Source organism: Saccopteryx bilineata, chromosome 4 (assembly GCF_036850765.1).
Source record: "Saccopteryx bilineata isolate mSacBil1 chromosome 4, mSacBil1_pri_phased_curated, whole genome shotgun sequence".
NCBI classification, from domain to species: domain Eukaryota; kingdom Metazoa; phylum Chordata; class Mammalia; order Chiroptera; family Emballonuridae; genus Saccopteryx; species Saccopteryx bilineata.
In genome coordinates, this window is record NC_089493.1 from 38,792,517 (window position 1) to 38,807,528 (window position 15,012).

The 15,012-nt window shown below is 37.5% G+C and overlaps 1 protein-coding gene across 1 annotated transcript in view; it reads right to left on the bottom strand.

Annotated features, from left to right (window-relative positions):
• Positions 1-8,360: 8,360 nt before the first annotated feature.
• Positions 8,361-15,012, bottom strand: part of SYT16 (synaptotagmin 16) — a 229,995-nt gene continuing 223,343 nt past the window's right edge. Inside the window, exon 8 of the mRNA XM_066276542.1 lies at positions 8,361-8,767. Within this exon, the coding sequence (XP_066132639.1) occupies positions 8,454-8,767 (314 nt within the window). The 3' untranslated portion in view covers positions 8,361-8,453. The remainder of the gene's footprint in view (positions 8,768-15,012) is intronic.

Consider the following 15,012-nt stretch of genomic DNA (forward strand, 5'->3'; position numbering starts at 1 on the left):
TCAGATACAAAGCATATCCCTTTATTTTGAAGGGTAGCACAGTCTGACAAAAAAAAAAAATAATATATTTCTTAACTAGAGGCAGACTAGTAACTTCCACTTTCCTCAAATCTTTTCCCTTTCAATGGGGGGTGAGGAGGAGAAAAAGGAGAAGCCATTACAAAAATATACTAAGCTAAAAATTAAAGGATAATAGGAGACCTTATTGTTTACCTAGAGTTCTTTACTTTTTTAAATTTTATTTAGAAAATTAAGTTTAATGGGATGACACTGATCAATACATAGTTTTCAGGTAAACATTTCTATAGCACTTGAACTGTTGATTGTGTTGTGTGCCCATTACCCAAAGTCAAATCATTTTCCATCACTGTATATTTGTCCCTTTACACTCCCTCTCCCTAACCCCCTCCCCCCTAACCTCTTCCCCAGGAAACCACTTCACTTTTATCTACTATATGTACCTAGAGTTCTTATCAGGATCTATTTTTTCTGGGGTTTTATTTACTTATTTGTTTTGTGAGAAAGAGAGAGACAGAGAGCAAGCAAGAAAGAAAGACAGGAAGGGAGAGAGATGAGAAGCATCAACTTGTAGTCACATCACTTTAGTTGTTCATTGATTGCTTCTTAACACGCCTTGACTGGGGGGCTCCAGCAGAGCCGGTAACCCCTTGCTCAAGCCAGCGACCTTTGGGCTTAAGCCAGTGACCATGGGATCATGTCAGTGATCCCATGCTCAGCCTGAGACCTTGGGGTTTCAAACCTGGGACCTCAGGTGTCCCAGGTTGACACTCCATCCACTGCACCACCACTAGTAAGGCTAGATTTTGGGGTGGGTTTTTTTTGTTATTTGTTGTTGTTGTTTTGAAGCAATATTTAGAAACAAAAATGATTGCTGAACTCAAACTGTTTACTCATCTGCTATTCTCCAGCCCCTAGCCCAGTCTGGGGCTTGATATATGTTCTTAATAAATGTTCTTTGAATAAATATGTTTTATATAAGCTAAAATAAGAAAACATCAAGAAGATGTCTTTTTTTCTTTTAAGTAAGAGGAGGGAAGATATCCACTCAGCAACCCCCTTTTGGGACTGATACTCGAATCAACCAAGTTATCCTCAGTGCCCGTGACACTCAAATCAATCAAGCTACAGGGTGCAAGAGGGAAAGAGAGAGAGAAGGGGTATGGGGGGAGAGAAGCAGATGGTTTCTTCTCATGTGTACCCTGACCGGGGATCGAATTCAGGATGTCCACACACCAGACCGATGCTCTATTCACTGAGCTAACCACCCAGGGCCTCAAGTAGATATCTTAAGGGGAAAATGAAGTAAACAAAAATAATGCATAAATATGGTGATACTAATAGGAAGGCAGCCTCTTCACATTCTCAAAGTGGAAATGGTAACACTGACATGAAATAAAAACTGCCATGGAGACACCTCAAGGCAGCATCAGTGAGCAGCAGAGTACAGGTAGCAACACTGGGTGGTGGTTTATTCTAGGAGGTCCACAGGCCTCTATGATTGCCTCTTATTTGTTCTGTGAAGCCTGCGACAGTTTCACAGGTTCCACAGTGGCCATAAATTGTGTGTCTAGGATATTGCTTTGTGATCCAAGGAAAACACAGTCAAAAGCCCCAGGAGAATACGTAGGTAGGACATAATAGTGAAACTAAGAGACATTGATAAGAGTGTGGTGGTTACGGGGGGGAGGGGGGAATGGGAGAGGGATAGGGGGTGGGGAGGGGCACAAAGAAAACAAGATAGAAGGTGACAGAGGACAATCTGACTTTGGGTGGTGGGTATGCAACATAATTGAATGACAAGATAACCTGGACTTGTTATCTTTGAATATATGTATCCTGATTTATTGATGTCACCCCATTAAAAAAAATAAAATTATAAAAAAAAAAAAAAAGCCCCAGGAGAGAAGGACTCACTCAGAGCCTGAAGACATCCCCAGTCACCTAACCAAAGCCCAGACAGCAACTCCTCAGAGGAAATCTTGTATGATACAGAGAAAAATCAAAGTGGAAAAATATCAAAAGGGGAAGAGGACAGGCCTAGTGCTGTTATTGTTGATTCTATTTGAAGGTTACTTATACAGTATTAGACTAAGAAGGAACTTAATAAAGGCTCTCTTCTTGGGTGCCCTCCCATTCTCCTGTAGACAGAACTGACAGCTCATGCAGAAGGTCTATTTTAAAAGACTTCCAAAGATGATGATTCTGTGATCTATCTTGGTGAGTCCCCTTCCAGTGTGACCAAGTCTTACTTCAAGTTCCAGGCTTCCTGGGTATTCTCTCCAATTAAATTCAGTCAATATATTTTGCCTCTTTCCAATAACCCATAAGAAGAAAAATAATTAGACTAATTGAAAAACTGCATGTTGATAAGCATTCTGTTGTTATTATATATAATGACTAATGCTTCCACATGTTATCACAGCCCCCCCCAAAAGGATGTTAAGTCCTGTGCTATCCCAACTAGCATGGTGCTAGAAACAATAAAATCTAATGAATACATTTTTAATAGTTCATTCAAAACAACCTTTCTATAATTCTCCTCATATCTTAGTTAAGTTCTCTTGACCTTGATTTAGGTGGAAACTCTGACTCTGCCCACATAGTCAAGAAGAGGAGTGCATTGTCCTCTTGGTCAGAACTCCTTACATCTGGCATAACTATTATTAGAAATCACCTACAGCCTTCTCAACACCCACCAACCCCCTTAACTTCCCTACATGCTGAATTATTCCCAACTAAAACCCCTAAGCTAAAGGATTCTTCTCCAATTTCTTCATATTACTCCTCAGTTGGGAAGCCAGAACTTGAGTCAGCACATTGGCAATTTGGCAGTATTGGGAATATAGCCTTACACCTCCCCACCCCAGAATCATGCTTAGTTTAAAAACACAAGTAGGACATGATTGGCTCATGATACCTGCTTAGATTAAACTTGAGGAAGTTAGTTACGGGCCACTTCTTCAGATCAAATGTCCACAAACCTTCTTCTAAATTCTCAGGAAACTCACCTCTCTACCCAAGGTTCGAACACTTGAGAACAACTGAATTTGCTTTCTATTATATCAACCAGTCACTCCTAAACTTTCCAAAAAGAAGTAACCTTTAAAAAATTCATTTTATTAAGATATCTTAAGGGAAAAAGTGATAAATAATTGGTCCTGAATTAAATTTTCTGGTTCAACCAGTTTATAAGTTTTGATAGCTGATTAGATTATTTTAAAATTTTAAAAATTTTTATAAGGCTATAGTATGAATATACACTATCAGCCAAAAGAAAAGTGCTGTTTGCTTGAAGAAGAATGTCAATATAGTGCCACACCATTTTTCTTAGTAACTGTGTTGATTTTTCAGATCAACATTGAAATATGTATTCAAGTTGCCCTCTTTACCAACTCTTCTGAAGGTGACAAGGTGCTCTGTCCAGGTCAAATAACAGAGAAGAGCTGGGGACAATAAGTGGCCTTATTTGTGATTTACTAAGATGTGCACAAAAGCACTAGGGTTTTGCATCTCCTCCAAACTGGGAGAAAGGGAGGACAAAAAATAAAGATTTGGTTATTATTTCTCATAGAGGATTTATTAAGACTCAATATTCGCCTGACCAGGCGGTGGCGCAGTGGATAGAGCGTCGGACTGGGATGCGGAGGGACCCAGGTTCGAGACCCCGAGGTCGCCGGCTTGGGCACGGGCTCATCTGGCTTGGGCAAAAAGCTCACCAGCTTGGACCCAGGGTCGCTGGCTCCAGCAAGGGGTTACTCTGTCTGCTGAGGGCCCCCGGTCAGGGCACATATGAGAAAGCAACAACTAAGGTGTCGCAACGAAAGGCTGATGATTGATGCTTCTCATCTCTCTCCATTCCTGTCTGTCTATCCCTCTCTCTGACTCTGTCTCTGTCTCTGTAAAAAAAAAAAAAAAAAAAAAAAAAAAAAAAAAAAAAAAAAAAAAAAAAAAAAAAAAGACTCAATATTCTCCATATACAGGCTTATATCTTTTTAGGTTGCCCCAATAAAACTTCTTTTCTATACAAATTCAGACTAGCTTCAGGACCCTATCCTTTTTAAAGTATCTGAAAAATTTCAGCTTTCTTCACATGTCATTAGTTTCACTAGAAATAGAAACCAAACTTAAATACCTTGTTTCTCTTCTGAAGCATGATTGTGAGGGAGGAATATGAAATGCTTACTATATGCCAGGCTCTGTGCTGTTACTGCTTTAATGTCTTTTTAAAAACTTTATGAGGTAGATATATTTCCATTTTCCAGTTGAAAAAACACAGGGGGGATAATTAATTTCCTTAAGGCTACACAGGTAGCAGAGTCCTGCCCAAACTCAAGCTCAGACCACAGCCTGGGCCAACTTTTCTGAGTTGTATTAGGCCAGCCCCATTCCCCTCATCTTTAAATATTTTTTCAGAATTCTGCAAGAGGTAAAAAAAAAACCAAAACAGACAATAGCTATTTAGCCTGAAACGTCTTTTGGATTACTAGTTCACTCTTCTTGAATATATGCTGGTACATGCTGAAGTTATTCAACTTATTTATTTATTCTTTAATTCTTCCATAATCATGCTATCTGATCGTTTTTTATAGATTGCATAGCATTTTTTCTTTGGAATAAAAGAATGCTTTTTTTAAGGCAAAAAGACTTTTGCCACTTCAGGGTTTTCTATCAGTTGTTTTTGTTATGAATCAAGGAGAATGGAATGTGTGCTCTTTAGGCAGTTTCCTCAATCATTAGAGGTGATGCCACGTGAGTCTTGCAGTCGCCCATCATTAAAGAAAAGGCCTTCATTTGGCTTTATATCATCTACAAAGAATACTTTGCCACTCTGTTATCGGCTCTTAATGTGTTCAGCCCTCAGCTGCAAAGGAGAGCCAGGCTTTGGAGAAACTCACAGTTCAATGTGCACACTGAAACATCAATTTAATCAGTTCACTGGCTATCAGAGAAGCATTTTCACATAATTTCAGTTTAAATAACGCTTTGCTAGAAAAGAAAAGAGTTTGGATTCTCAGATAAGGCCATCTAGTACAGCCAGGATGTAAAATAAAGCACAGTTACTGACTGAAAAGTGTCAACACTCTGTAAAATACCGCGCAAGCCAGCCTGCAGCACCTAGCTCTATGGAGGATCTTGATGTTTGAGGTCAGTATTGTCTTTAAAGGAGGAGCGGAGTGAACATATGACAATCAGCCCCATACTCTCTTTTCCCCTTTAAATCCTAGTGAGGATGCTTTCTCAAACTTTGTGCAGATAGAATGCTGAGCACAGTCCATCACAAGTACTTCTGTTAGGGAGGTGAGACCTCCCCTCACAGTTATGCAACGTCAGCAAAAGCAGGGTCCCAACACCAGGGCATCCCAGCGGGAGCCAGGGAAGGAGGGAGCGGTGAGAAAGCAGGTGCCCAGCTGCCTGATGAGCGGCAGCTTACAAATCCAACCTGAGTCAGAAGAGGAGCAGTTAGCACAAGAGCCACCACTGCGACCCGGTAAAACCTGCGCTACAGGACCAGTGAACACACGTGTGCCCCACAAGCAAGCCCACGGTCAAGCCGATTTCCGTAAACCCAGCACATCAATTTCTCTCAACAATCTTCTTTTAAAAGCCCCTCTTGAGGAAAAAAAAAATCACAGAGAGAACGACTCATGCCATAAATACCGGTACTTCCTCAATTTCAAATGTCCCTGTGAGATATTATGAGCCAGATAAAATATGTAAAGGCAGCTTTTTTACTTCAGAACCAACTCATTATCCCCCATAACTCTTTTTGAAAAGCACATGTAGATGTAAAAGCTGGAGTGAAGCACATGCTAAATGCATCGTGTCTAGACTGCCAAGAAAACAAGGGAGCCTGAGTGCACAGAATCGAAAGATCTCACTGAACCAGAATCTCAAATCAATGTAAAAAAAAAAAAAAATCAGCCTCGTATTTTAATGTATCTTATCGTTAGCATTTTATATTTATACATCAGCTTTAGGAGGGGATGTTGCTGTATATTCAAGATGTGCATACACCCCACATGGTGAGTAGCACCAACATTGTAGAATGACAAAAATAAAGAGTGCTTTCCAGGCATCCCTTCCCTTCAAACGCCGCACATTCCTGTTCCTGTATATCATAAGCAGACGACTGGAAAACAGAGCAGACACACAAGGACATCTTCACTACACCAGCATACACACCTTAAAAATGGGTGGGTCAAGGCAGCAGAAAATAAAGTAGAGGTGATGATGGGGCACCAGGAGATAAGAGATAAAGCAAAACACACAGCAGGAAAAATACACAAGGGCGGGAGGGTGGGGGGGGGGAGGGCTGTCTGTGCAATATATGCAGATTTTTTCAAATGTAAATTTTAAAGTGAATGCCGCTTTTATGCGACTGCATAAAGGAAGGGCATAACAAGGCTGCTCTACTTCCTTTTAAACACAAGCACATAAAGAGAGTAAAGGATGTGAAAAGCCAATTCTTTGTGCCGCTACTTAATCAATTGCACTCAGTCCTACTCAATGACACAGCCACACTGCGCAGACCACTCAGCAGTTAATGGATATAATGTTGGAAAAGCACTTTGAGGTCTTCCAAAGGAAGATAAGGTAAAAAAAAAAAAACCCCAAAGGGGCATGGTTTTATTACTTATTCCCAGGGAACGGAGCGGCATTAGATGTGAAACTCCCGTGACCTGAAAAGAAGTTAAGATATTCATTTATTTTGCTTATTCTGATTATTCGATATGAAAGCACTTCTTATGGAAGCTGGGATTTGAAATCGTGGTAGGGTTATCCCTGTGCCCTCGTCTGGTCTTGTCAGGGTAACCATTACAGGCTGTAAGGAATAAATACATTCTTCAAGTGTTACAGCCCACGTTTACAATCTGTCAAAATGTAGAGCTGAGGAGGAGTAAGGTGTTTTTAACTGTATACATCCATCACTAGCTATCACTCTTCCTTCCCACATACAGCAAAAAGTCAACAACGAAACATAAAAGCTAAAAATAAGTGACTGAAAAATTGCTCAGAAGAGCGGCACATGGGCACAGTGTTACAGGTACACACATTCCTTCCCCCTTTTTTTTTATTACTGCCCATTTAAAGTAATTAAGAGCTTAGATCTAAGGCAAATGAAATCAACATGCACTGAACAGATATGTGAAAGTCAGTTGGAAGTAAAATTTCATGCTCAAAACCAAACAACATTACAACATCCAAATGGCATGTGCCCAGATGCAGGTAGTGACTAATATATGTTGCTGCAAATGCCATGAAAAGTGACAATTATAGGCACATCAAATGATCCAAGAAAAATTTAGTGTTGTTCCATACAAGCTGAAAATATTTCTCCACTCACAGATATTTTCACATGTTAATTTCTAAGAGTCAACCGAATCAACATTATTCAAGACTCAGTGTTTACAATGTACTACGCTCTAACGATTGAAAATATTGCATAAAAAGAGTAGGGCTTACATGCAGGCATGCATTCAAAATATATGTCTGAGTATACAATTGCATATAGAAAAAGTATAATCTAAAAGGAAAATACTAGATTCAGAAAAAAATTAATAAATCCATGACTTAAATAGGTTGTATGTGTTATTTGGGTTTTTTTTTTTTATTTTCTTCTCATTCTGTAAGAATTTATTAGGTAAGCAAAAGAGCATAAAAATCTTGAAAGTTACAGGTTTAAAGCCTTAGATATTCAAAAGAGACAAGTTGTCTTTCAACAGTCGTTTTGAACTATTTTTTAGCTTCAAACCAAACCTCATAGGAAACCACAATATGTAAGTAAGATAAAAAGAGGTATTTAATTAATACAAATTTGATTTATTAGTGCAAGTTTATAGCATTTATTTGTTAGGTAAATAAGTGAGGGGGGCTTTCTGATCAGGAGAATAATGTAAACTAGGGGACTCTGTGTGACAGTGACATTCTTCTTTGAGCCTCAATGTCTGACTCATTTCTGTATTTTGGAGTTTTTTTGCACCATGTTAAGAAAATTCTGATGAATACACAGACATGGTTACAAATAGTAACATTTAGCGGCCCCCTGCAATCTCAGGTGACTCTTCTTCAAGCAAACAGAAAAGAGAGCAGGCAAAGCTTCATTTCATAGCCTGAACCAAAACTCAATAGCCAATTAACATAAATTAATTCATCACCACTGCTTGCAACTGTGGTAACATTTTCCACATAGTTAACTGTACATGTAGAATTTTTTTTTAAATTACAATACTTAAACCCAAATCAAACCTTTCAGAAACCCAAAGCCCCCCAGTCCCCACCACTACCCACACACAATGTGCTAGCAGTTAGTGGAATACAATCCCAACTTGAAAGCCTATCAAAAGCCTGCCAGCATACACTGAATTGTATTAACAGTCAGCAGCTAGAGGGCCACCGGGGCAGATGAAGCACACAGACACCTGTTGGCAAACCTAGGATTCAAGCAAGGTGTGCCATCTGCAGACCTGCTGGCCTTTGGTCTCCTTCATTTCCTCCCAATGCTCCTGTTCCTCCTCTCCACTGCTGTTTTGGCCCAGCGCAATCCAACCGATCATCTCTTTACGCTTCATCGTACGCCTGTTATAAATTGAAATCATCAGTGTGACATCAGAAAGCTGAAAGAGGGCCACCTGGAAAACAAAGGTTTCCTTATAGACAGGATTGGGCTGACCACGTCGAATGGACGTCTTGCAGCGGGACATCTCTTGACCCACAGAATTGAGGAGAAAGAGCTTTCCGTATGTATCTAAGAAAAAAAATGAAAATAAGAAAACATCAGTGTTTTCTGGTCTGTTGGTATAACTGTTATCATGTACAGTACATGGGTAGCAATTTTTTCCTTTTTGATCAGCATCCTTAGGCCTCAGTACTTGCTATAGGACTAACATATCTTACATGAATAATTAAGGAAAAGGTTATTACCTTGAATGCATAACGCTTCATGCAGTCCACTATTGGGCACCTTGCTGATGTTCATTAGAAGCTCTATCCGTGCAGGAGTGTATACATGCATAGGTACACATGCAATGATGTTTGTGGACATGCACAGTTTTTCATTTACATTTTATTTATGTAATAAAATATATACATTTTACTCTACATGACTTTTTCTTCCCATAGTCAACATATCGTTTTATGCCTGAGTTGGACAGTCTCTTCTTTTTTCACTGTATATATATTATTTGGACTGTCTCATCTACTCAGTGACAACTACCAAATCTGGCTTCAGTGACAACTGTCAAACCTGTATCTCTGCCCTAGACTTCTCTCTCAAGGTCAAGTTCCAACTGAATACTACATTTCTCATACACATACACATCTCACACTCATGTCCCGGCTCTCAAAAGCTTGCTGCTCCCCATCTCTCTGAACGGTAGCAGCAGCCCCTCAATAATCCAAATCAGAAATCAGGACTACATTTTTTACAAGATTGGCTTCCTCACCCTGGTCCAGCCAGTCAATCACCAAGTATTACTGATTCTAACTCCTAAAGAGCTCCCAAATCCACCCACCGTTTTCCATTCCCAGTGTAAACTGTAAGCTCGGAGCACCAGCCCCTCTCACCTGCACTGCTGCACACTTGCTCACCAAACATCAGTCACTGGACAGAGCAATATTTGTAAAATGCATATCTGGTCATGTCACTTTCACTAATAAGCAAAAACTAAACCTTCAATACTTCCCACAAGTCTGAGGATAAAACTAAATTTCTTGATACACACACTACATACTTCAGCCCTGTTTGTCTTCCAGTCCTATTACACACCACTGTTGCCTTTACCAATTGTAATCTAACTATGTATTAGAACTGCCTTCATCCCTCCAACCCCACCTGCTCTCCTTCCCTTTCTCTCTGCTTGTCTATACATGCCCTGATTTCACAAGTGATATCCACCTTCACAGACTTCTATTCACTAGTTTGGTTTAGACATTGTATTATCCAGAAACTTTTGCTGACCACTCTCGCTTCCCATCAATGCTAGTTCAGATAACTCTCCTGTGGGATTCATCAAAATCCAGTTTCACAAATTCATAAAGACAGAGAACATACTGACAGTTGCCAGAGGGGAAGAGGGTTGGAGGAGTAGGTAAAAAAGGTGAAGGGATTGAGAAGTACAGACTGCTAGTCATGAAATAGAACGGGGAAGCAAAGTACAGCACAGGAAATAATATTGTAGTAACTATGTGTGGTACCAAGTGAGTACTGGAAATACTGGGGGGAACATTTTCTAAAATATATGATTGTCTAACCACTACGCTGTACACCTGAAACTAATATAAAATCAAGTTGAGTTTAAACTATAAGTTAAGTTTTTTTTGGGGGGGGGGTTAATTAAATTTTAGCTTGTCTCAGCACTTATCACCCAGTATTTCATTGCCTGTTTACTTGTCTGCAAGAGTATCAGTAATGGTAAAAAAAAAAAAAAAAAAAAAAAAAAAAAAGAATTGCCTTGTTTACCATTGTACCTCAATGCCTGGCCCAGGGTCTAACATGCAGTAGACATTCAATAAGTATTAAATATTTTATTATGAATGTTTATGACTAGCCAAGAGGGTAAACTTTATTTTTTCTTTTGGTCTCAACTTTTTTCATACTTGCAAAATGCAGCTCAACACCTTGTTTTATAATCCTTGCACTAGAATGCTATAAAATGGTAACTAATATCATATGTTTAGTCATTTATAGAAAGAAAAGAAGATATTCAAATCACCGATATAGTCTACTATTTTGCTAAAATTCCTGAAAGGATCATCACTGGAAACAGTATCTCCTAAAACAATTACATTTTTACTAAAATAATTTTTTGATTTCTTGAGTTTTTTTCTTAACTACAACTTTTACCACTAACTTATGTGCGCTCTATTCTTTTCTGTAACAAGGTGTGTCCCAAATTCTATTTTTCTATACATTCTGTTCAGGCTAAAAGTTGATTAGTGTTTACTGCTCACTTTCACACCTAAAACCAGTCAAACTTTTTAAAAGTGTAAACCCAGATCTCTGTAATTTACTGTTCCCTACAAAAGCACTGTAAAATAGGAAACAAATTACAACCTGCAGTTTTCTTTCTATGTTGATCTTTTTCTATTCTGGATTGATGTGTTATTTTATGCACTTATCTGCTGAGAAACACAAGGTGTGAAATTACACTTCAGGTGGGAAAACACTTCTCTGTCTCAGAAACAGGGCTCTCCACTCTTCAAACTGCTCTACGGAAAAGCTATCAGAAAACCAACGATGGGGGAGTGAACTTGCATTTCCACAGCTGTCGGGCTACGTGATTCCTGAAGGAAGTTTAATCCAGTCACCAGACTGCTCTGGGAATTCTGCTGCCAGTATGGCGGTGGGAATTGAGTTAATCTTGCAAAGACCTGCTCATTTCACAAAGAAAGCAATTTCAAGCTTTATCCTGTCACAAGATTGTTTTCTAATTATGAGAGAGGCCATTTACTACTAATATTCAGCCATCGCTGAAGCTGAATTTTAACAAAATTCAAAATTTAAAAGTGACAAGAAGGGAAAACAATAAAAAAAAGGGAAAAAAATATAATTTTATAAACAATCCAGTCTGAGGACACCTGACCAAAGGAAGAAAATGTTGCTGATTGTTTGAGCTCAAAGCAGAACCTTTATCAACAGTAATAATGTGTTTGTTTTTCAATGTTCAGATAAGAAGCCAGGACATTCTACTGTGCAGAATAGTGGGGAGCTTGGCTGGATCTTTTGGGGTTCAGCGACTCATTATGATGAGCACCAGTTCAAATGAATAAAGAAAGGGCCCAGTGAAATAAACATACAACTTAACTGAGCTCTGTTTTAATTCTTTGAAACTGATAATACTTGTTACAAAACAATACCAAGCAATATTTTATCTTCTGCCAAAGTCAGTGTCTCTAGTAACTCAAAACTATCCTCAAAACACTGAACAGGTCAAAATCCCTTGGTAATCCTGGCTGCCACTCTTCTGGCTCAGTTCTGTCAACTACTTTACCAGTCACTTGTTTCTCCATAAAGGAAGATACCACGTGTACCAAAAACAAAAACAAAAAAACCCATTTTAACAGTGCAGTAGTCCCCCCTTACCTGCAGTTTTACCTTCTATGATTTCAGTTACATATGGTAAATCATGGTCCAAAATTATTTAGTGAAACTTTTCAGAAATAAACAATTCATAAATTTTAAATTGCATGCCATTCTGAGTAGTGTGATGAAATCTGTCACCATCCCTCTCAGTCCTTCCAAGGAGGTGAATCATCCCTTTGTCCAGGGTATCCATGCTCTATGCTCCCCACCCATGATTAGTCACTTAGTAGCCATCTTGGCTATGTGGTCAACTGCTGCGGTATCATCGTGCTTGTGTTGAAGTAACTCCGATTTTACTTAATAATGCCGCATTCACATAATTTTTGTTATAGTATATCGTTATAATTGTTCTATTTTATTACTGATTTGTTAGTCTCTTACTGTGCCTAATTTATACATTAAACTTTATGACAGGTACATATGGATAGAAATACATAGTACTTATAGGGTTTGGTAACTATCTACAGTTTTAGGCATCCACTGGGGAGTCTTGAAATGTATCCTATGCAGATAAGAGGGGGACTACTGTACACAAATCCTTAAATTTTCACAACACAAATTATGTCACTTGGCACTCAGAAGTAATTTTTCCCAAAAATCAACGTGATACCACAATGGTTACTGACATAGCCCATACAAAGAGCTACCTGTTAGCAGCATGATGGTTCACCACTGGGACTACAAACTCAGCCTCAGGGGGCAAGGGAAAGGAATTTGGTCATTTAACTCCCCTTCCCTTTCAATGTTACTAATACCTATAAAACATTCTAAACATACATAAGAAAGTAGAGACTAATATTATACATATCTAAATACCCAGATTCATGATATTTAGCATTTGTCATGTTACTACTGATCTTCTTGCTTTTTATTTGATCTTTTTAGGACATAAAATATTACAATTGGAGATCCTTGAGTATCCTTCCTTGATCCTGATCTACTTCTCACATTAAAGGTAACTAATATCCTGCATTTGGACTTCATCATGTTCATGTATGCTTTTAGATTTTCACCATATAAGTAGATATATCTTAGATTTTTACTAAATAACATATCCAAAATATACTTAGTATTTTGCACATTAAAAATATTTAATATTTTAGTGTATGTCTTCCCCAAATTTACCTTTCTTCATTTTACATTAAATTTGTTATATTATCTTTATTGCTATATAGACCTGTGATTCATTTATTTTAACAAACTACAATGTGCAATAAACTAGTACAATTAACTTACCCCTACTTTTAATTAATGATTTAATTGTTTATAATAACCAAGAATTGAAACTAGTTCAGTGAACAATTTACTATATTTTACACTGTACCAATATTTGAGAACTTTTATAGTATATACCTCAGAGTGATTACTGGCTCTTTATAAATTTCAGATACAGAATCTTTACTTTCCTACTGGAATCTTCTCCCTGCTGGTAGCTGATCCTTTTGCTTTGGTTAGAGTGAGTTTTGCGGGATAGATGCTTTAACATTTTTTGGCATCATATTGTATATTTATCAATTTTCCCTTTTCAGTTGATGATTTTTAAACAAAATTAAGAATTCTACCCAAACTCAATAGTTTCTCACATTTTCTTCTACAAGTCTTAAGAATTTTTCACATTTTATCTTCTTTATATACTTGACAAATAGCATTGTTAGTTTCAAATGTACAACATAATAATTTGACATATGCATATATTACAAAATGACCACCACAATGTTTAGTTATTATCCATGACCACACATAGTTACAAATTATTTTTCTTGTGAGAACTTCTCAGATCTACTCTCTTAGCAACTTTCAAGCATATGATACAGAACTGTTAACCAGAGTCACCATGCTGTACACTACATCTCCAGGACTTACTTACCTTATAACCGAAAGTTTGTACATTTTGACCACCTTCACCTACTTCATACCCCACATCTCCAGCATCTGGAAACCACCAATCTATTCTCTGTATTTATCTTTTTTAAAAAAGATGCCACATATAAGTGAGATCATACACTATTTGTCTCTCTCTGACTTCCTGCATATGGTTGATTTTTAATCCACTTGAAATTGATCTTTTTGTGTGTTGTGAAGTAGGGGGTCTAATTATTTTTCCATATGGGAAGCATTATTCATGAAATAGTCCAAACAGTGTCTGTCAGATATCAAGTTTCTAAGTTTTTGTCTTTTTGTCTTTCCCTAAAGCTGATAAAATTTATTATCATCATTTTATACTATGTCTTGATATCTGATAGGAAGAATCTACTATCTTTTCAAAAACTAAGTTATTCTAAGGTTTGCTTGTTTAACTGGCTTCTACATATGAATTTTAGAATTAGCATACCAATTTCTACTTTTTAAATGTAAAAACATATAAAAAACGCAGTTGGGATTTCAGTTGGGATTGTACTGTATATATGGATTAATCTGGGGAAAGTTGTTTTCACAATATGAAATATTATCACCAGTGAACATGGTATATCTATCTATTTGGTTTCTTCTTTTTGTCTTTTAAAAAGTTTTATATAATTTTTCCATAGTTTTTGTACTATTTTTATTATCCTTTAGTTTATATTGTATATATGTAAGTGTATTTTAGATATTTTGTTGCTGTTGTAAATAGCAATATTTTAAAACTACTTTCAAATTGTTCCTGATACATTAGAAAACAATTTATTTTTGTATACAAAACATCAGTTTAAATTTGTAGATTATATTGTATTTTTTATGTAGGCAACCATATTTTCTATAAATAATGGTAGTTTCATTTTTTTCAAGCTTTAAATTTTTTTTTTATTCTATTGCATTGCCTTCAGCCTCCAGTCTAATGTTGAATAAACTAGGTTAGTGGGAGCCTTATTTTGTCTTGACTTTGAATGGGTTTCAGGATTAAGAATGATAATGAGTCTATATTTTCTTAA